The sequence below is a fragment of the Diceros bicornis genome, chromosome 25, assembly GCF_020826845.1.
Source record: "Diceros bicornis minor isolate mBicDic1 chromosome 25, mDicBic1.mat.cur, whole genome shotgun sequence".
Taxonomy (NCBI): domain Eukaryota; kingdom Metazoa; phylum Chordata; class Mammalia; order Perissodactyla; family Rhinocerotidae; genus Diceros; species Diceros bicornis.
This window is the reverse complement of record NC_080764.1, coordinates 9,148,684-9,168,072: the sequence shown is the minus strand read 5'-3', so window position 1 is coordinate 9,168,072 and position 19,389 is coordinate 9,148,684. Positions and strand designations below refer to the sequence as shown.

General features: G+C 52.5%; 1 protein-coding gene across 1 annotated transcript; it reads left to right on the top strand.

The window, feature by feature from the left end:
- Positions 1-2,638: 2,638 nt before the first annotated feature.
- On the top strand, positions 2,639-19,074 carry L3MBTL2 (L3MBTL histone methyl-lysine binding protein 2). Its single transcript, XM_058568273.1, has 17 exons — positions 2,639-2,744; positions 3,091-3,331; positions 4,949-5,082; positions 7,435-7,558; positions 8,414-8,493; positions 10,071-10,188; positions 10,631-10,765; positions 11,058-11,146; positions 13,528-13,759; positions 14,204-14,280; positions 14,478-14,582; positions 15,276-15,423; positions 15,787-15,869; positions 16,207-16,441; positions 16,943-17,008; positions 17,997-18,113; positions 18,576-19,074. The coding sequence occupies exons 1-17, from the start codon at positions 2,721-2,723 to the stop codon at positions 18,686-18,688; spliced, it is 2,121 nt and encodes a 706-aa protein (XP_058424256.1). The 5' UTR covers positions 2,639-2,720; the 3' UTR covers positions 18,689-19,074.
- Positions 19,075-19,389: the final 315 nt, after the last annotated feature.

The following is a 19,389-nucleotide window of genomic DNA, read 5'->3' as shown; positions in this document are numbered from 1 at the left end:
ACATCCCTCCCTGAATTCTGTGTCTCTGCCTGGAATGCCCTTCTCCCAAAAACCTTCTTCTCCTACTGGCTCCTTCTCATCCTACAAGTCAAGGAGGTTTGTTTTTTACGCAGCAGGCCTTCTCTCACACCCCCTACCGGAGGCTCCCTTCCCTGTTTCCCATCACAGCACCCTGCCAAGTTCCTTTTCAGTTGGAACTAGATATTTTAAGTTTTCACAGTCTCCCTGCAGGAGGCAGTAAACTCTATAAGGACAGAGATGTTCACCTGTGTTTCCTCAGAGTCCAGCATGATGCCTGGCACACAGTAGGTACTTTATTTGATGAATAAAATGCTTTGCTATGAGCAGACTTTCTGCCTGTGAGATTCATGGTTGCACTTTTATAAAAATTAATAAAGAGTTAAGCAACTCATGAAGGTTATTCTTCCTGGCTGGTTTACTCTCCTGGTTGCTGCCATTCTAGTGTCTAATAGGTGTTAATAACTACCATCTACTGTGCCCCGTGCATGGCAGGCACTGCACAACCCAATGAGGTGGTCCTATTAGTCCTGTTTTACAAATTAAAACCTAAACTCCATCTGCTTATCGTTCTTGATGTTGAATCTTGAATTGTTTACTGCACTTTGAAATCACGGAATTTTTCAAGTTGAAGGAGATTAACTTAATCCAGTTTACTTGATGAGGAAGGTAAGGCCCAGAGAAGGAACGCCTAAGTCTCCTGATGGAGGAACTGGGCCTGGAAGCCTGTTAATGGTAAAAACAAAACTGTTCACAATGGTCAGACTAGCAAGCTACCCATCCTGCTCTGCCTTCGAGAAGCAGCCCATTGTCATCCTTGAAGTCTTACTGTCTAGCTCGTTGGTCACAGAGTACCTAGAGTATGCCAGGCTCTGTTCTTGGCTCTGGAAATGCAGCAGAGAGCAAGACAGACTAAATCTCTGCCCTCATGGGGCTGACACTCCAGTGCTGGGAGATAGGCAATAAACAAGTAAACAAATGAACAAGAATATTTCAGACAGAAACAAGTGCTATGCAAGACTGTAAAATGGTGAAGGAATACAGCGTGAGGGGAGGGAGCAACTACTTTAAATAAGGTCCCTGAAGAGGTGACTTTGAGCTGAAATCTGAAAAATGAGGAGCCAACCGTGACAAGAGCCATGGGAAGAATGTCCCACACAAATTGAACAGCAAGTGCAAAGGCCCTGAGGCCAACTCAAGCTTGGCAGTTAAGAAGAGGAGCATGGACGGGTTCAGGGAAAGGTGGTGAGGGTGGTACAAGAGGAGGTTGTAGAGAAAGCCAGGGTTAGGTCATTCAGGGTCTTGTGGAGTGTTTGGATTTTATTCAAAGTGCATGGGGAAGCTATTAGGCGTTTTAAGCAAGAAAATGAATATGAGCTGGTTTATGATTTTAAAAGATCACCTGTGTGGATTAAAGAAGGGGGTGATTCAAACAGGGAGACCAGATGGAGGGCTGTTGCAGTGGACCAGTGGCTTGTATTAGGGTGGTAGTGGTGGAGGCATACAGGATATATTTTGTCGCCTCCCCCCCAAAGCCCCAGTAGATAGTTGTATGTCATAGCTGCACATCCTTCTAGTTGCTGTATGTGGGATGCGGCCTCACATGGCTGGAGAAGCGGTGCGTCGGTGCGCGCTGGGGATCCGAACCGGGCCGCCAGCATCGGAGTGTGAGCACTTAACCACTAAGCCACGGGCCGGCCTGTACAGGATATATTTTGGAGGTAGAAGAACCAACAGTACTTGTCCATAATGTGGATATTGGGGTTGGGGATAGAAGGGATTGAAGGAAAGAAAAAAATTAAGGAAGATTTTCACATCTATGTGGTGAACCTCAAATTTAGAAATATATTTAACATATATTCAGCCTCCACTTATTACATTTAATTTCTTAATTAATTGGAGCACAGCATAGCATAGGCAAAGAACTTGGACTAAATCTTAAATTCCAGTCCTATGTGATCTTGGAAAGTGTCTAAACCCTAACAGCCACTGTTGCCTCATCTTTAAAACGATGATTGGATGTCTGCGGATTTGAGATGTTTGTAAAGCTCCACAAGAATGCCTAGAGCTCCCAGCGTGTAAGAAGGTTGTGGGAAATCCAAACGCGACGAGGTGGCGAGCCTCATAGTCCAGGTTTTATTTAGAAGATGGTGACGGAGGGCGAGTGTTGCAGGATTTTGAGCATGCAGGACATCTACAGCATTGGGCATAAGAGTATTCCAGTCGGCCTGAATTGGAAATGAGTCTCTCTGCTAGGCATTCCGGCCCAACGGCACCTGAAATTTCTAATCAGGGAGAATGCGAGGTTATCCCTGCAGCCTGGAACAGTACCTGACTACCGTAGGTGCTCAATAATTGTTTAATGAAGGATGGGGTAGGGGTGAAGGGAAGACGCTGACGTAGAGGTAGGAAAACTGTCCGCAACAGCCGCTGGAAGGCCCGAGCTCGGGATTTTCACGTCGCTGTAGCAACGCCCCGCTCCACGCGCACGCACCCGGGAACTACAAGTCCCACAAGCGTCCGCGGCTTTCCCGCCCCCGGGGAGGAGGGGCGCGAGCGAGCGCGGAACCAGCTTTCCCTCTTTCCTGAAGCGTGATTGGTCCGCGGCTCTGGGAGACGGCCAATGAGTGCGCTCGCGAGAGCGGCGAGGCCAATATGGCTTCCTGCGCCTGGTGACGGTTAAAGACCCTGTCTTGGGTCTCATGGAGAAGCCCCGGGGAGTCGAGGTGAGGGGGGAAGGACTTATCGTGACTGAGAAGGGGAACCCCGAGAGCCTCACTCGTGGACCCTTTAGGCCTTTTAGTGAAGGCTGGAGGGCGGAGTGTGGAAAGATGGATAGACGGAGGTAGTTAGGCTTGACCCGGGCCAGAGGCGGTCGCTGTTGCCTGTTGAGAAATGTATAAACAAGAGTAATGATCCTGGTGTTTGCAAAAGGGGTATTTGATTCTGCCTGCCACTTTGCCCAAGAGTGTTGACTTCACCAAGAACTGGAACGGGAGCTGGTAGATCTGCCACCTCCCTCCCCATACACTAAACCAACCATGATTCCTTCTGCCTGTTTCCTTCCACCAGGAGACTCCGTCTTCAGAACCAATGGAGGAAGAAGAGGAAGATGACGACTTGGAGCTCTTTGGTGGCTATGACAGTTTCCGGAGTTATAACAGCAGTGCGGGCAGTGAGAGCAGCTCCTACCTAGAGGAGTCAAGTGAAGCAGAAAATGAGGATCGGGAAGCAGGGGAGCTGCCCACTTCCCCGCTGCATTTGCTCAGCCCTGGGACTCCCCGCTCCTTGGATGGCAGTGGTTCTGAGCCAGGTGCCTTCAGAGTGCCCCCTGAAGATGGGGAGGTTTCAGGAGGCTATGGAGGAAGAGGGGGATAGAGCCATGTGGGCAGAGCCCTCCAGGTGTAAAGGGCTGTTTGATCTGATGTCTAAGGGCCTGTGAGAGAGACAGAGCATCCCAAGTAGCCCCAAGGGTCATTTCTTCTGCAGTAGTCTGATTTCGTTCATACAACTAGTATTTATTTAGCACACATTACATGCCAGTCATTAACATGGTGCTGCTTGTACATTTGTGTGAATAGCTAGTGGATTTCTAAGCCTGGAGGTTGAGAAGGTAGAACACTTGTTCTGGTTACTATCTGGGTAGGGACAAGAAATAGCTTGCGGGGTGGGAGTGAGGGGGAGGGAAATATAGAATAAAGTGACCTCCAAGTAAGAGGAGTAGGGTGGAGGTGAGCAGATAAGAATCCCCATGGATCATCTGGAAGCCACTTGGCTTCAGAGTTGTGATCTTGGACAGCTGCTGGACCCCACTGTCAGTGCCTCCAGCGTGTGGACTGCCTGTGAAAAGAGGCCGGCTAGACAATTTGTAATAACACTCCTGTTGCTTGGTACCTGAACTTTTCAGAAGAGAATACTCTTGCCAGTTGAATCTTATTTCCTTTCTATTTGTCATGTCTTCCCTTCCTCTCTCCTTTCTTTTATCTTTCTCCCCTCTATCTTCTTCAACCATTCTTTTAGAATCTTAGAACTTTAGAACTAGAAGGAACCATTAGAGACCATCTAGTGCAGGGGTTCTTTAGCCTGGCTGTGCATTAGAATCACCTGGGGGGAGGGGGCGGGCCCCGTGGCTTAGCCGTTAAGCGTGCGTGCTCTGCTACTGGCGGCCGGGGTTCGGATCCTGGCCGTGCACCGACGCACCGCTTGTTGGGCCATGCTGAGGCGGCGTCCCACATACAGCAACTAGAAGGATGTGCAACTATGACATACAACTATCTACTGGGGCTTTGGGGAGGAAAAAAAGCAAAAAAAAAAAGAGGAGGATTGGCAATAGATGTTAGCTCAGGGCCCGTCTTCCTCAGCAAAAAGAGGAGAATTGGCATGGATGTTAGCTCAGGGCTGATCTGCCTCACACACACACACACACAAAAAAGAATCGCTTGGGGAGCTTCTAACAAACTGGAAATGCCTGGGTCCCACCACAGACCAGCTAATTAGAATCTCAGGCTTGGGCAGTTTTAAAAGCTCCTCAAGTGATTCTAATACGATGTCAAGGTTGAAACATTGATTTAGTTCAGTCTCTTTATAGAAGAGAAGAAAATGGACCCACAGAAGTTAAGTGATGTGAGCACTTTTTTCCTTCTCAGTTTTCTCTTCGCAAACTTTCCTCACCTGTTTCCTCTGTCATCCTCATGGATTTTCCTTAGCGCCACTGTTGACACGTGTAGCCAAGGGATGCCAAGCAGCTTATCTTGGGTGAAATAGGTTCAGATGGACACCCCAGAACTTCCTTCTCTTCCAGTTCTGCCAGCCTTAGGGGGACTGAGACTTAACCCGGTAAATGCAGTGCCCCAGCTTTTGAAGGGCCCATCGTTTTGTTTGATTTGGGGTAACCGCATCAGGTGAGTCATGTGCTAAGTTCTCTTCCCAGCTGTCTGTGAGATGTGTGGTATCGTGGGTACAAGGGAAGCCTTCTTCTCCAAGACCAAGAGATTCTGCAGTGTCTCCTGTTCCAGGAGCTACTCCTCCAACTCCAAGAAAGCCAGTATCTTGGCTAGATTACAGGTGAGAGGCAGGTATTTGGAAGACCCTTCCCAGGGCCCTGGGTGCTGAGATAGCAACAACAATTGACTGATGGCAAGGGGCCAGGAGGGCTAGGGAAGGACCTTGCTTATGGCTGTCTGAGGTTGTAAATTTCATGGTATTATGTTCTCAAACCGTACAGGGCAGGGGAATCCATTTATGGAGCTTGTTAAATTGCAGATTCCTGGGGCTACCCTCCATTCCCCACCCTCACCCCTCAGAGTCTGATATGTTCAGTAAGTTTTAAACAAGAACTTTGAGGGAGTCTGATGCCCTTGGTCTTCCCACCATACTTTTTTTGTGTGTGTGAGGAGATCAGCCCTGTGCTAACATCTGCCAATCCTCCTCTTTTTTTTGCTGAGGAAGACTGGCTCTGGGCTAACATCCGTGCCCGTCTTCCTCCACTTTATATGGGACGCCGCCACAGCATGGTTTGCCAAGCAGTGCGTCGGTGAGCGCCCAGGATCCGAACCGGCGAATCCCGGGCCGCCGCAGTGGAGTGCACGCACTTAACCGCTTGCACCACTGGGCCAGCCCCCCACCATACTTTTATAAATGCTCTGACAGTAGGATGGGAAACAGGCACAAGGTTCACCAGCTATGGTGGGTTTAGGACGTTGATGCATCATCTCTGACTCCATGTCATAGGCAGCCACCTAGAACGTCTTACCAATCTCTAGTTAATTATTGACATTCATAGAATTTTTAGAAATGGAAGTATTCTTAGAGATGTGTTGTCTAACCCACACATTAATTGCTGAGGTCCAGAGAGGAAGAACGACTTACCTAGGGTGGCTCGGTAGGAAGACAGCGACAGAACCGGGACTGGAACCTAATCTCAGGTGCCTGGCCTCGTGTCCTTTCATGGTAACTATGGCCACAGTCCCCAACACTGGTACTCAAACTTGACTGCACGTTGGGATCACCTGGAAAAGTTTTTAAATGTTGCTGCTTGGGTCTTACTCCCAAAGATTCTGATTTAATTGGGATGGAGTGTGGCCTGGACATAGGGGCTTTAAAGAGCTCCCCAGGTCATTGTAATGTACAGCAAAGCTGAAGACCCACTGCTCTGACATTTATTGTGTTAAAAACAAAATTCAACTGAGTAAATTTGAAGATCTAATTGGCTTTATTCGATGATTCATGAATCATACAGCATCCCATCTAGCAGATAGAAAGGAGCCCCAAAGAGCTGAACAAAATGGGAGATTTTTATAGGCAGAAGGGGGCAGGGACAAGGAAAGAGCAGATCACCTCATCTTTCTTTGGGGAACGGAAGGGATCTAGCAGGCAGATTACCTCACTAGTGCTGACCAGGAAGTTCCAGGTTTACTTAAGATTGCATTCCTGGGAGAACTGGCAACTGCTCTTGGTATTCAGTCTTGGTTTGCAGACATGGGGCTTAGCACAAGTGACTCCATTTTGGTCCTGTTGTCTCTTTTTTTAACAATTGAAGTTTCAGCATGCCAGGTCTCCTGCTTAGTGCTTCATACATTATCTCTCACCTCTGTGAGATAATTACCATTTTTTCCCTCATTTTGCGGATTTTAGTCAAGGCACAGAAAAATCCCTCTCCTCAGTGAGCTAATAGTAATATTGTTAATAGCTACAATTTGGGGGTACTTGCTAAGGACTTGGCACTCTCAGTCCAACCACTGATCCCTAAAAGATGAATTTTTAAAGATTCCTATTTTAAAGGCTCAAAAACTTTTAGTAACTTACAAAGGTACACAAATAAAATTGAAGAGCCAGGATTGGAACTGAGGTCTTTGTGGGATTTAAACCCACGTTTCTACTTTACTGATCTCTTTAATAAATTCTCTGGGCCTTTCTGATCAGTGCTTAAGTTATAAATTACAGACCAGATCAGTGGCCTTTCATTTTGGGGGATGACCCTTTGAGTACCTGATGAAAGCCATGGACCCTCTCCAGAACATTCATGTGTGTACAAAATATTGTCTCCTGCTTCAGCTCACAGACCCTCTGAAGCCCATTGTCTGCATAAATCTGTAGGAGCACCAGAGGAAGGAGATGGCTGGAGGAAGTGAAGGCTTAAAAGATAGAACAGGTGTCCCTCCCTGCCTCACCTCCCCACCCCTCCAGAGTTGAACAAGAGCTGACCACTTAAGTGAGTGCAGGGCACAGTAGTCACTCTCAACCTTTAACGCCCTTCTGAGCTAAGCATTGTTATTATTATCATCGTGATTTACAAATGAAGAAACTGAAGCCCCAAGGAAGTTAACTGAACCAGTGCCTGGATAAACCTAGGCAGTCCAAATCCAGATCCATGTTCTTAGCCGTTAGGCTATACCCATCCTCTCCTCCTCCCTCCAGGGGAAACCACCTACCAAGAAAGCCAAGGTCCTGCACAAGGCTGCCTGGTCTGCCAAAATTGGAGCCTTCCTCCATTCCCAGGGGACAGGACAGCTAGCAGATGGGACGCCAACAGGGCAAGATGGTAAGACAGCAGAGGACTGGTGCTCAGGAAGTGCTGGGGGAGGGGGATGCCAGGACTGGGGTGGCCTCCCTAGGAGCCAGGAATGGAAAAGATGGCCAGCTAGAAAGTGACCTAACCCAGGCTCATGGAGGATTGCATCTTCCTCACCTGGTAGGTATTGTGGAAATTACCTCAGAAAAATCCCTTCAGTTGCTCTTAAATTGCCCTACTCCTAATGATTGACAAGCAGAGAATTGGCTGCTTTTGTTTTGCATTGCTTTTAGCTCTATGGCTTTTGTTTTCCTGGGGCACTGGAGACCCAGATCTGGTTTGAAGAGGGGTGGTGGGGTAAGGAAAGGAACCTTTCTCTCTGAGTGTGTGTAGCAATTTCTAAGCAAATTAAATGTAGGCATGGAGCAACTCCGCTCTAGATGGTCTGAGTTTTTAACAAGTGGGACTCCACAGGCACGAGGGTTGGAGGGGCCTGGGTGTGTGCACCTCCCACCCATTTAGATTGGCTGTGGCCAATGAGAGGTTGGGGGAGGTCTGAGGAATGTAAACCCAAGGGTCTTTGAATTTCCTTCCTTTGGGGAAAGAAAGGTCAGACATTTCCCTGTAAGTGTCTCCTATGCTCTGAGAGTTGGCAGCCTTTGGATAAGGTCCTCCCCCATCCTGATGGCCACTGATAGGGCAGGTATGGGAGTGGGTACAGGGCTGCTGAGGAGAGGGTGGCCCCCCCGTGGACTTGGGATCGAGGTGCTGCTGGGGTGGGAAAGGGAGCTGCTTCTACACGCTCTGCAAGGGCCACGTTCCTAGAGTGGCTGCTGCTTGAGCTCCCAGCCTCAACTCTCAACTCTTCCTCTTTCTGCTCTGCAGCGCTGGTCTTGGGTTTTGACTGGGGAAAGTTCCTGAAGGATCACAGTTACAAGGCTGCTCCTGTCAGCTGTTTTAAACACGTGAGTGCCCTGGAGATGAGGGGAGGGAGAGCAGGGAACCCCGGTGCTCGCCACCCGTCTCACCCACCTGCATCGTGAGCGTCGTTCCAGGCTGGACATTGGCAGTGGGGAGAGAACAGTGGTGAGGTCTGGGTGGTCAGAGCCCAGCTTTGCCTCTTGCTCCGGTTTACCTTTCTGCCCACTTCTTTTCGGAAAGTCCTCCCACAAATCCTCATTGAAGGCTTCTAGCACTGTGCTTCCCCTCTGAGGTCCCCACTTTGCTTATTTATCTAATGGAACTTTGTGCTAGTTGATGTCTAAGAGTCAACTCTGAAATCCTTTTCTCCTTTCTTCCCCGTTTTTACTGTTTTCCCATTGAAAGCTTGGTGCTTTTGAACTGCCCTGGGCCCCCTGGTCCTCCCTGACCCCCTATCATTGAGAAACACCAGGAGGGTGAGGCCCTGGAGGGTTGGGCTTCGAGTGGAAGAACTTAACATGCAGCATCCGTAGCCTGTGCTAGTCTGCAGGCCAGGAGAGAAGCCGAGAGCAGCGCTCTTGTTTTGTCTTTCAAGCTGATTTCCTAAACCTCAGGAAATTCAGGAGGAGGCCTCCTCCTCGTGGAGTCCTCTCACCAGAGTAAACCCACTTCCTAGCCTCTCCTTTCTGAACTGCTACTGAACTCTGAGGAGCGTCCTCAACAATGAAGCAGCTTGACTCTCTTACTCCTCCCCTCTGAATTACTAATGAAGGTGCACCTAGTAGGGAAGGCTCTTTTGCCGTGCATTCTCTAGCAGTCCTGGCATTTTCATTGCAGGGCAGGTACATCATACTTGCATTTAACATATCTCATCCACTATGCTCTATAAAAAGCCCACCCCTGTGTAGCATAACCATTTCTAGGTTCTGTGATGGACCTAGTCTCTGGCCGGGGAGATGGAATGGGATACCCCAATTGGCTTAAGCCAAGGCTGAGAATGAAAAAATGGTCAATTTCCCCAAAGGAGGATCGAGGTGCTGTTGGCAGCAAAGTGAGGATTAGCTATTGGGGAGGCAACCACCAATGGTCCACTGCTGATGGGGCTTTTCACAGGAGAAGACCAGCTGGAGAGGTGGAGAGAGAATGTGCCAGAAATAATGTGTAGGTAGACAGCTCTGAGAGAGCCAGCATGGTAATAGCTGAGAGATGAGGGGGTCATGATCATTACTGCCCAGGCTCAAGTGATGATTGAGAGGTGATACTTGTGCTGAGCACAGTGCCCGGCACGTGGTGAGCACGAGGAAGTGTTAGGCTGGTACAGGCGTGATGTGCCCAAGACAGTACAGCTAGGAGCTGGTCCTGTAAAGATTAGCACTCGGGGCTGTCTGACTCTGGATCTCTGCCCACCACCCCTCTATTTCCTGACTCAGTTCTTTAAGGACAGCAGACACGTCTTGGTCATCTCTTTATCCCTGGTCCCGGTGCCTGGCTTTCCACACACCATGAGTGATGTGAAAAGTTGAGGTGCAGAGAAGGACGCAATGACTCGTGAGGCCAGCCACTCTTTCCTGCCTGTCCAGGCAGCTCACTGTCCCTCCCTGAATGCCTCATCCCCACACAGGTCCCTCTGTATGACCAGTGGGAGGACGTGATGAAGGGGATGAAGGTGGAGGTGCTCAACAGTGACGCTGTGCTCCCCAGCCGGGTATACTGGATCGCTTCTGTCATCCAGGCAGCAGGTGGGTGTTCCTCTGGCCAAGTAGGGTCAGTGTCTGGAGAGTGGTATCTCCAGATGGGTGGGCAGTGTTATAGGAAGAAATTGGCTTCACAAAACAAACAAAAAACCCACCCAGTTTCTGCCTCTCTTCCTGGGATTCTCCTACCTTCCCTACCTTGGAGGGGACCTCAGCTTGGCAAGTTTGGAAACTCCCATTTTTTAAGTTGATTCCAAGGATGATCAGGCTATAGAAAATTCTCACCACTATGCCGTACTGCTTTCCAAGTAAGTGGCATGGGTTTGTTTGGGCTCTGACTGTTGTGGACAACAGGGACTCAGCTCCTGGAAGGAGTTCTTGGAATAGGCAGTGGAGAGTCCGCTGTAGGCTGCAGAAGAGAGAAGGCCTAAGAATATACCTTTCCCCATCCCACCCTTCCTCACTGGTGCCCTTTCCCTTCTTTCAGGGTACCGGGTGCTGCTCCGGTACGAAGGCTTTGAAAATGACGCTAGCCATGACTTCTGGTGCAACCTGGGAACTGTGGATGTCCACCCCATTGGCTGGTGTGCCATCAACAGCAAGATCCTGGTGCCCCCTCGGAGTGAGTTAATGAGAACATTCTCTGTCGTGGTTCCTGCGGGCCTTTGGTAGAAGGGGGAGTTCTCTGTCTTAGGTTAGACCAGAACAGAACCCCCTTGCCACCTTGCTTCCTGTTCTCCCCTGACTCAGAGGCCCTGTGGCAGATCCAAGTTGTGCAGCCTGATTTTATAAGATGAGGTTGATTGCTGGCCTGATGAGGCAGAAAAAAATTGTTCTGTCCCCTCTGCTGATCTCTGGCACCCCCTGTCGGTGGGAGTGTTGTCTGTCTGTGTAATCAGCTTGTCTCTCCACAGCCATCCATGCCAAGTTCACCGACTGGAAGGGCTACCTCATGAAACGGTTGGTAGGCTCCAGGACGCTTCCCGTGGATTTCCATATCAAGGTCTGGCAGTGAGCCCTTTGGGTCTCCTAACTGACCTCCTTCCTGCCTATCTCCCCTTTTATCTGTCCTTCATGCTGCTCACTGGAGTATTTTTCCTAAGACTCCCCTGCTTGACGGTTTAGTGGCTCATCCTCCCCACCCAGACTCTTTCATCCAGCCATTTGCTCTTCCAGACCCTTACCTTTGCTCATAGCATTTTTTAGGAGCGTCCGTTCAACAGATTTTATTAAGTACTTGTTGTAAACAAGGCACTGTAGGAAATACAGACCCTGCCATCCAGGACTCTCCAGTCTGGCAGAGGAAATGAAGTCATGCACCTGAATAATTATAAAATAGCCTTGGTTCTGAACCAGGGATGTACCTCAGAATCATCTGTGTGGCATTTATTTATTTTTTTAATAATTTTTATTTATTTATTTTTTTTCCCCCAAAGCCCCAGTAGATAGTTGTACGTTGTAGTTGCACATCCCTCTAGTTGCTGTATGTGGGACGTGGCCTCAGCATGGCCGGAGAAGCAGTGCGTCAGTGCGCGCCCGGATCCGAACCCGGGCCGCCAGTAGCGGAGCGCGCGCACTTAACCGCTAAGCCACGGGGCCGGCCCCTGTGTGGCATTTAATTTCACTTTAAAAAAATCATTTAGTTGTTGAACTTGAAAATCATGCACATGGTAAAAATTCAAAGGGATCACAGGGTACAAGTGAAGACTTAGTCTCTCCCACTCTATATGCCAGACCTCCAGTGTGGGGCTCGCTCACACAGGGCCTGGGCCACACCTGAGGTCTCCTGACCCAGATGCTCATGGGTGTGGTTCCCAGGTTGCCCTGGGTAAGTGTCCCAGCAGTGAGTGGAGGGGTGCAGGGCAGGCACTGCCATGACACGAAACTGAACTGGCCTTGTGGCCTCAGGAGGAGCAGGTATTGAGGAAGGCTTTGTGGAGAAAATGGCGTTTGATTCTGCCATGATGGGTAGGGTGGGGGTGGTGTGGAAGCCCGCAGTGGAAAACAAGGCTGGAGTGGGAGTGGGGGCCATGTCACCTAAGGGGCCTGATGCAGGGGAAAAGGCCTTCAGCAAGGAATGGTTCCAGCACCTCAAGGAAGCATTCTCTGGCTTTTTTTCCTTAAAGTAGAATTGATTTTTCCCTTATTTGAACTCGCTGGGTACTACTCATTTGCTGTTTATCTCCCTGAATGTTAATTATCTTTTCATATTATCTTTCCAGCAAAACTGTAAGCATCTTCTCCTGTATTGCCCACAGTGCCTTGCCCTTACAGGGCTCCCGTTCCCACACATGACTGTGAACAAAACAGGGCAGTGAAGTGGTGTTGGGTCAGGGCTGTGCTGGGTGGGCCCACAGGAAAGGAGGGTGTCAAGGAGGGGCCAGGTCCGGGAGGCGCCTCACTCTCCTGAATGGGCCCGTCAGGCAGTCGGTGTCGGGTGTGCTCCAGCCCTTGAGCTGAGGGCTGGAGGGTGTGTGGTGCAGGACTCTGGCAGCTTTTCCTGGTGGCTGCTTTGTGACCTCTGAGGCTCTCCTCCTCTGGTGGGATTTGAAATGGCGCTGCTCACTCCCCACCACGCCCAGGCTGGGGCCAGTTCCCACTGAGCTAGCAGTGCCCTGGGGCTGGAAAGCCCTACAGAGCTGACCGCACCCATTCCCCTGCCCCAGGCAAGATGGCACCAAAGTCACAGGAATGTGACTTTGTGACAAATGTGACAAAATGTGACAAAAGGAATCTCCCACCCCCTCACCCATGCCCTGCCATCGGGGTTCTCTTGAGCAGTCTGTCGTCCTCTTGGTCCCTGTCCCTTGCTGGGTCAGAGGGGGCAGGCATTGCTACTGAGGTGCTAGGTTCAGAGCCTCAGCCCAGCAGGGTCAGAGCTAGAATTAGACTTATGCGGGCACAAGGGGACTCAGTTCTCCGGACACGAGGCTTGTATGTGCCCCCAGCAGGGGCTCAGGAGGTAGAGCGGAGTGTGGGGTACCTGTGGGATCAGAGTGCAGATCCCTGAAAGAGCACAAGGCTGGACACCAGGACCAAGTTCCAGGCTCAGCTCTGGCATTAATGTGTCTGTGTGCCTCTGGGCAAGTCACCTGACCTCTCCAGGGCACCTGTTTCCTTAGTCTGAAATGGGTTTGTAGTTCCCATCATATTGACTGACTGGCATTTTGGCGCACACGTTGTAAGCTGTGCACTGTCCCTCAGTATCATCCTAGAGAATTGGGGACCAGGATGGAAGGGCTCACCTGCCCACTTCCTGACTTAGTGATTGGGGTGGTTCCACCCCACCTTCCCTGTTCTCTGGTTACTTTCCAGAGACAGAGCAGGAATGTGGGTGGAGGGTCCTCATGACCACAGCAGGCCTGTGTTCTGATGTCATTGCAGATGGTGGAGAGCATGAAGTACCCCTTCCGGCAAGGCATGCGGCTGGAGGTGGTCGACAAGTCTCAGGTGTCACGGACCCGCATGGCCGTAGTGGACACGGTAATTGGGGGTCGCCTACGGCTCCTGTACGAAGATGGTGACAGTGATGATGACTTCTGGTGCCATATGTGGAGCCCCCTGATCCACCCAGTGGGTTGGTCACGGCGTGTCGGCCACAGCATCAAGCTATCAGGTTAGCAAAGCCCCAATCCAGCGTGACCCCAGGCTTTGCTGCCCCAAGGCCTGGGTGAGAGCACCTTCTCTACACCCCACAACAATGCTCTGTGGTAGAGGTGGTCATCTCTACCCTGCAGATGACAATACTGAGGTCCAGAGAGGTTGAGACACTTGACCAAGGTCACTCAGCTTATAAGTGGTAAAATCAATTTGAACCCAGAGGCTACAGGCCCCATCCTCTCCCTTGTCATGTGGGAAGAGTCGGGGTCTCAAGGGCTGAAAAGTCCTTACAGAGAGCTCCTGATGTTTTCTGTCTTCTAGTCTAGGTGGGGGCTGGGGGTGCTGTGGTACAGGTTAGAGCAAGGCAGCCCCCACATTTCTGGGGGAGGCGTGAACATGGCCCTGTTAGCAGCCTTCATCTCCCTTCTCTCCCTCACTCCTTCTGCCATCTCCCCAAAAGAGAGGCGCAGTGACATGGCCCACCATCCCACCTTCCGGAAAATCTACTGTGATGCTGTTCCTTACCTGTTCAAGAAGGTGAGGCACGCCCCTGGGCACTTTTCCCCTTGGCCATAGGTCCATTCCAGGCCTGAGGCCCCTGGCTCTTCCCGGGATGTCCCTTTCCTTCCCCATTTCCTTCCCAGGCCTATGGCAGATGAGGCCTGCTTCCCCCCCACCCCCCCGGCTTCACCTGGGCCGACCCAGAGATGCCCCAACTGCCCCCTTCCTTTAAGGTTCGAGCTGTCTACACGGAAGGTGGTTGGTTTGAGGAGGGGATGAAACTGGAGGCCATTGACCCCCTGAATCTGGGCAACATCTGCGTGGCAACCATCTGCAAGGTGAGCGTGGGGCTGGCCCTGCCGCCTCCAGTGTGGCTTTCTGAGGGGCCGGAGATGGCACAGAGCTCTGCACTCCATGTCCATCCCACCTGCCCAGCACAGGCTGCTCCTGGGGTACCTGATTTTTGTGAGTAGGGGACTTATCTGCTCCTTGCTCAGAATCTGCTTTTATGTCAGGGTCCGAGACGAGTTGGGCAGGTGTTTTTTGAACACCTGGCCTGAGCCTGGTCAGGTGTAGGCCCCGCCCTGTCACCTCACTGGGGGCTTCCCACTGCCACTTGCCATCTTTTGAGTGCTGGTCTAGCCGAGAGCCACAGCCAGGCTGACTTTGCTGCAGCCCGAGGAGCAAATGCCCACCCTTTGGCCCTCCTGGGGGACATGCTGGCTTGTCCATTTGGCAAATCTCCAGCCTGGGCCTTTGTGCTCACCACTGAGGACACAGTGGCAAAAAGACAGATGTAGTCCCTGCTGGCACAGCGTTGGCTGTCTAGTGAGGATGGTAAATCATCTCACAGGTCTGGGTCACAGGAGTGCTGAGTGCTCTGAAGCACAAGCTCAGGGAAGGCTGAGCTCTAGCTCCAGTTGGATCCATCTGCCTCGCATCCCCACCGTAGACACCTTACCCTGGGATGGGGGTGCAGTTCACGACACCGTCTTCTCCATCTGCTCTGCCCCCACCCCACCACCCCTTAGGTTCTCCTGGACGGCTACCTGATGATCTGTGTGGATGGGGGCCCCTCCACAGATGGCTCCGACTGGTTCTGTTACCATGCCTCCTCCCATGCCATCTTCCCAGCCACCTTCTGCCAGAAAAATGACATTGAGCTCACACTCCCAAAAGGTAAGACTGGCCTTGCAGTCGGAAGGGGCAGGGTGAGGCCACAGGCCCAGATTCCTGGCCAAACCAGACCCCTGGAGCGTGGAGTCTCAGACTGGAGAGGAGAGGTGACAGAGGCACCCAAGGCCACCACTAGCTGGTGTGTGACTTGGTGAGCAGAGCTCCCACTTGTCCTTTTGGGCAGTGAACAACCTGTACAACAGGACAGTGGTCCTAGAGCATGGGGAGAAGGGAAGAAGGCTTCTGGGGAGTTTCCAGGCTGGGTCCTGACCAAGCTGCAGGCACCCCTTTGGCAGTGTGCTCCTTTCCTGGATTCCCTCCCATCCCCCTCCTCTCCCTCCACATCTGTGCATTCTGTTCCTCTAGGGTACGAGCCACACACTTTCAACTGGGAGACCTACTTGGAGAAGACCAAGTCCAAAGCAGCTCCGTCGAGACTCTTTAACATGGTGAGGAGACTGAGGATGCATGGGGCCGGGAACGGCCTCAGGACTGGCCCTGCCCACTGTCAGTGGTGGCAGTTCAACCCCTTCTCTTTTCTTGAGTCTCTGCTGCTGAGATCAGCCACTTTGGGGGAGAAGTCCCAACTCTGACATGGGCACTGTGCTGAGCGGTTTAGCCAGTCCCTTTCCCAGAGGGGCTGGAGCGTGGGAAGAAAGTGCAGTGGCGTCATTGGTCAGAGGAACCTTCCCCTGTGAGCACTCAGCCCTGCACCCTCCCCCCGATTCTGCCCCGCTGGGGCAGGGAGCTGGCTGGCTTGGTCACTGCCTTCTTCCCCCTCCCCAGGACTGCCCCAACCACGGCTTCAAGGTGGGCATGAAGCTGGAGGCTGTGGACCTGATGGAACCCCGGCTCATCTGCGTGGCCACAGTGAAGCGGGTGGTGCATCGGCTCCTTAGCATCCACTTCGATGGCTGGGACAGCGAGTATGACCAGTGGGTGGACTGTGAGTCCCCGGACATCTACCCCGTCGGCTGGTGTGAGCTCACAGGCTACCAGCTCCAGCCGCCCGTGGCTGCAGGTCTGGGCTCTTGCGGCCCTAAAGGGCTCTTGACTTTCCTCTTCTTTTTCCTTCCTGCCACCCACTCCCCTGCCCCATGCCCACCTCATTCTTTGGCATGAGATCGAGAAGTCTCCTGGGCCACCTCTGAGTAGGGGGGCCCTCGTCTCCCCTCCCCCCGCTCCTGACTTCTCTGTCTCCCTCTCCCTCTGGCCTGCAGAGCTCCTTCCTTGACCTCCCCACTCTGTCATATGCTCGTGCCCTTGTGCACCCAGGTAAACTACCCAGGTCCCTCCGAGCAGCCCCGGTGGCGAGGGTGGGCAGAAGGGACAGCTGTTCTCCAGTCCCTCCCCTCAGCGCCCCCTGCCTCGGTTCTCATTGCCCAACTTTGGCTCTCCTTCTTGGGGTGTCCTGTGAGTAAGGGAGGCTAGTGAGGGGTAGGCAGGGGTCTTGGGATGTGCCTGTACCCCATGTCCTCTCTCAACCCTCTTCTCACCTCCTGCCCTTGTCTTTCAACAACAGAGCCGACCACACCTCTGAAGGCCAAAGAGGCCACGAAGAAGAAAAAGAAACAGTTTGGGAAGAAAAGTACGTGATGCTTTAAGCGGCCCTGGGCTGGTGTGGGACCTGGGATCGGCTGGGCCTGTGTCCTGGGAGCGGAGGGGGGAGTTGCCGCTTAGGTGGCGCTCTTCATGGTCCCTCCATCTCCTCGCCCTCGCCCTTTGGCCCCACGGGCCTGTCCCCGAGCATAAATAGGGAGTCTTTAGTCTCTGGCAGTGGTCAGGATGCCAAGGAAAAGCGACAAGAGATTGTAATTGAGAGAGAGAAGCAGGGATCCCAGCCCCACTGCCCCACAGTCAGAAATCGGCATGGCTTCCTCGGCAGTGTGCAACTGCTGTGTTTGCAAGTAACAAGTCTGGGAGGAAGTGGAAGCTGCTCCCCAAGGCTGTCGTTCTTCCTTCGTGACCCCCTGAGGGGTGGGAGCAAGAGCTGCCACCGAGCTTTGGTGTCTCTCCCTAGGCGGGGCCTCCCTCTCAGTAGGTCCTGAGCCTAGTGTGGGCTCAGCTCAGGCAGCAGGTTGGAGGGGGCAGGGAGTAGAGGGGGCAATGCTGTCCTCCAGAGCTGCAGGCTGGTGGCCGTGAGGTGGTCTCCACGACATGGCACCACCCAGAGAAGAGGATGTCCCAAAATGGGACAAAGAGGAAATGGATATAGTCTCTGTGCAGCATTAAGATCCTGTGAGGATATGGAGTTGATTAAGCGGGAGGCCCCTGTGCCGTTCAAAACGTAGGGCTGGGAAAGTTGCATTTCACAGGTGAAGAAAGTAAGGATTGGAAAAGAGAAGCTTAACAACCATGGGGGTGGGGTGGGGGACTGGGGGCATGGGCAGGGGGTGGCATTAATCCCCTATTGGAGAGAACCTCTCTGAGCCTCAAGGCAGCCCTGAGGGGCGATGTCAGAGTTCAGGCCTCCTGTTCCTGCAGGTCGGCACCTTCGCCTCTGCTGGATGAGACCCAGCCTTTGAACCTCACGTGGATACAACCCTATGCTGGTTTAATTCCTTTTTTATTCAAAGGGAAAAGAATACCACCAACCAAGACCCGGCCCCTCAGACAGGGGTCCAAGAAGCCCCTGCTGGAGAACGACCTGCCGGCCGCAGAGAAGACCTCGTCAGAGCCCGTTTCCGATGAAAGTAAGAGCCTCCTGGGTGGGGTCAAGGCAGTGCTCAGAGACGGCCCCTCTCCTTCCCTACCTGGCACAAAAGAGTAAAGTTTAAAGGGAATTTTCTGGGCACCAAGCAGGACCACCGGGCCTGGAGAGCTTCCCAAACATCCACCCCCAACTCTGAATGGAGCCGAGCATCTCCAGCCTGCCCTCTCCATCTCTGCCCCCACCTCGTGTGCTTGGCAGAGTGGGCAGCAGAGAGGCAGGTGCCAGTGGCTCTGGCACAGCCTGCCTGGCTGGGGTGTGACAGGGCCCTGGGCCTTCTCTGCTGCCTGCCCCCATGGAGGGGGAAGGTACTCTCCCTGCCACATCCTGAGGGCCCCCATCTGTAAGAAGCCAGATCCCTTCCCCAGATGCTGGGTCCCCTGCCCTCCACAGAGTTACACACACACTCACTCTGTTCCCCGGCCCTCCCCACCTCCCCCTTTAGTCATTGCTGTGCGTGTAAAGGAAGAGCATCTTGACGTGGCCACGCCGGACAAGGCCCCAAGTCCAGAGCTGCCTGTTCCCATCAAGAACATCAAACAGGAGACAGATGACTAAGCCTTCCCCACTGGCAGCCTGGCCACCTCGCTGGAAGCCAGCCCAGGCTCCTCATTGCCCCCATCCCTCCACCCCACTTGACTTTGGAGACTGAGCCTTTTTGCCTAGATTCTGCCTGGTGCTGAGGGCCGGGCACTGAAGCAACAGCTGGGGTCTCCTTTGACCCACACTGTTGCCTCTGCCCTCCTCTGTGGCAAGGCCTACGTGACTGGGGCTGCCTGAGGCCCCCAGACTTGTCTCTGAGCAACTCCATCTCCAGCTGGAGTTCCCAAAGCTCTTCCTCACAGTAGCCTTCTCTGTACCCACTATATCCCTCAGTGGCCGGGGGGTAGGGCTGCCCCCAGTCACTCTGGAAGACAAGACAGTGAGTGAAGTGTGTGTGTGCGCGCGCGCGCGCGTGCCTGAGCAAGTCATATGAAGGCCTGGAGCAGCTCTCTTGGGGAGATGGTCACCTGTGCTTGCTGGATGGGTGCTAACTTGGTTTGCTCAGGACCTGGGCTGTTTGGTATCATCCCAAAGATGGGTGACCAGGCCAAGGGGAGCCAATTTCCAGCTGGTTCATAGAGAACCTGATCCTATCTCCTTTGCTAAAGGCACTAGGCAGCCCCACATGCTGCAGAAACCAGGCCCAGAAAGCGACCTGTTGGTGCAGTCTGAATTTTCCAAGAAGTGACTAGGTTTGGAACACAGTGAAGACCAAG

Bases quoted from the DNA above. Each gene is read 5' to 3' on its own strand.
- L3MBTL2 (XM_058568273.1), top strand. From the start codon at position 2,721: ATGGAGAAGCCCCGGGGAGTCGAG. The intron at 15,424-15,786 runs GTAAGACTGGCC...CTGTTCCTCTAG, and splicing joins TGAGCTCACACTCCCAAAAG to GGTACGAGCCACACACTTTC. The intron at 18,114-18,575 runs GTAAGAGCCTCC...CTCCCCCTTTAG, and splicing joins AGAGCCCGTTTCCGATGAAA to TCATTGCTGTGCGTGTAAAG.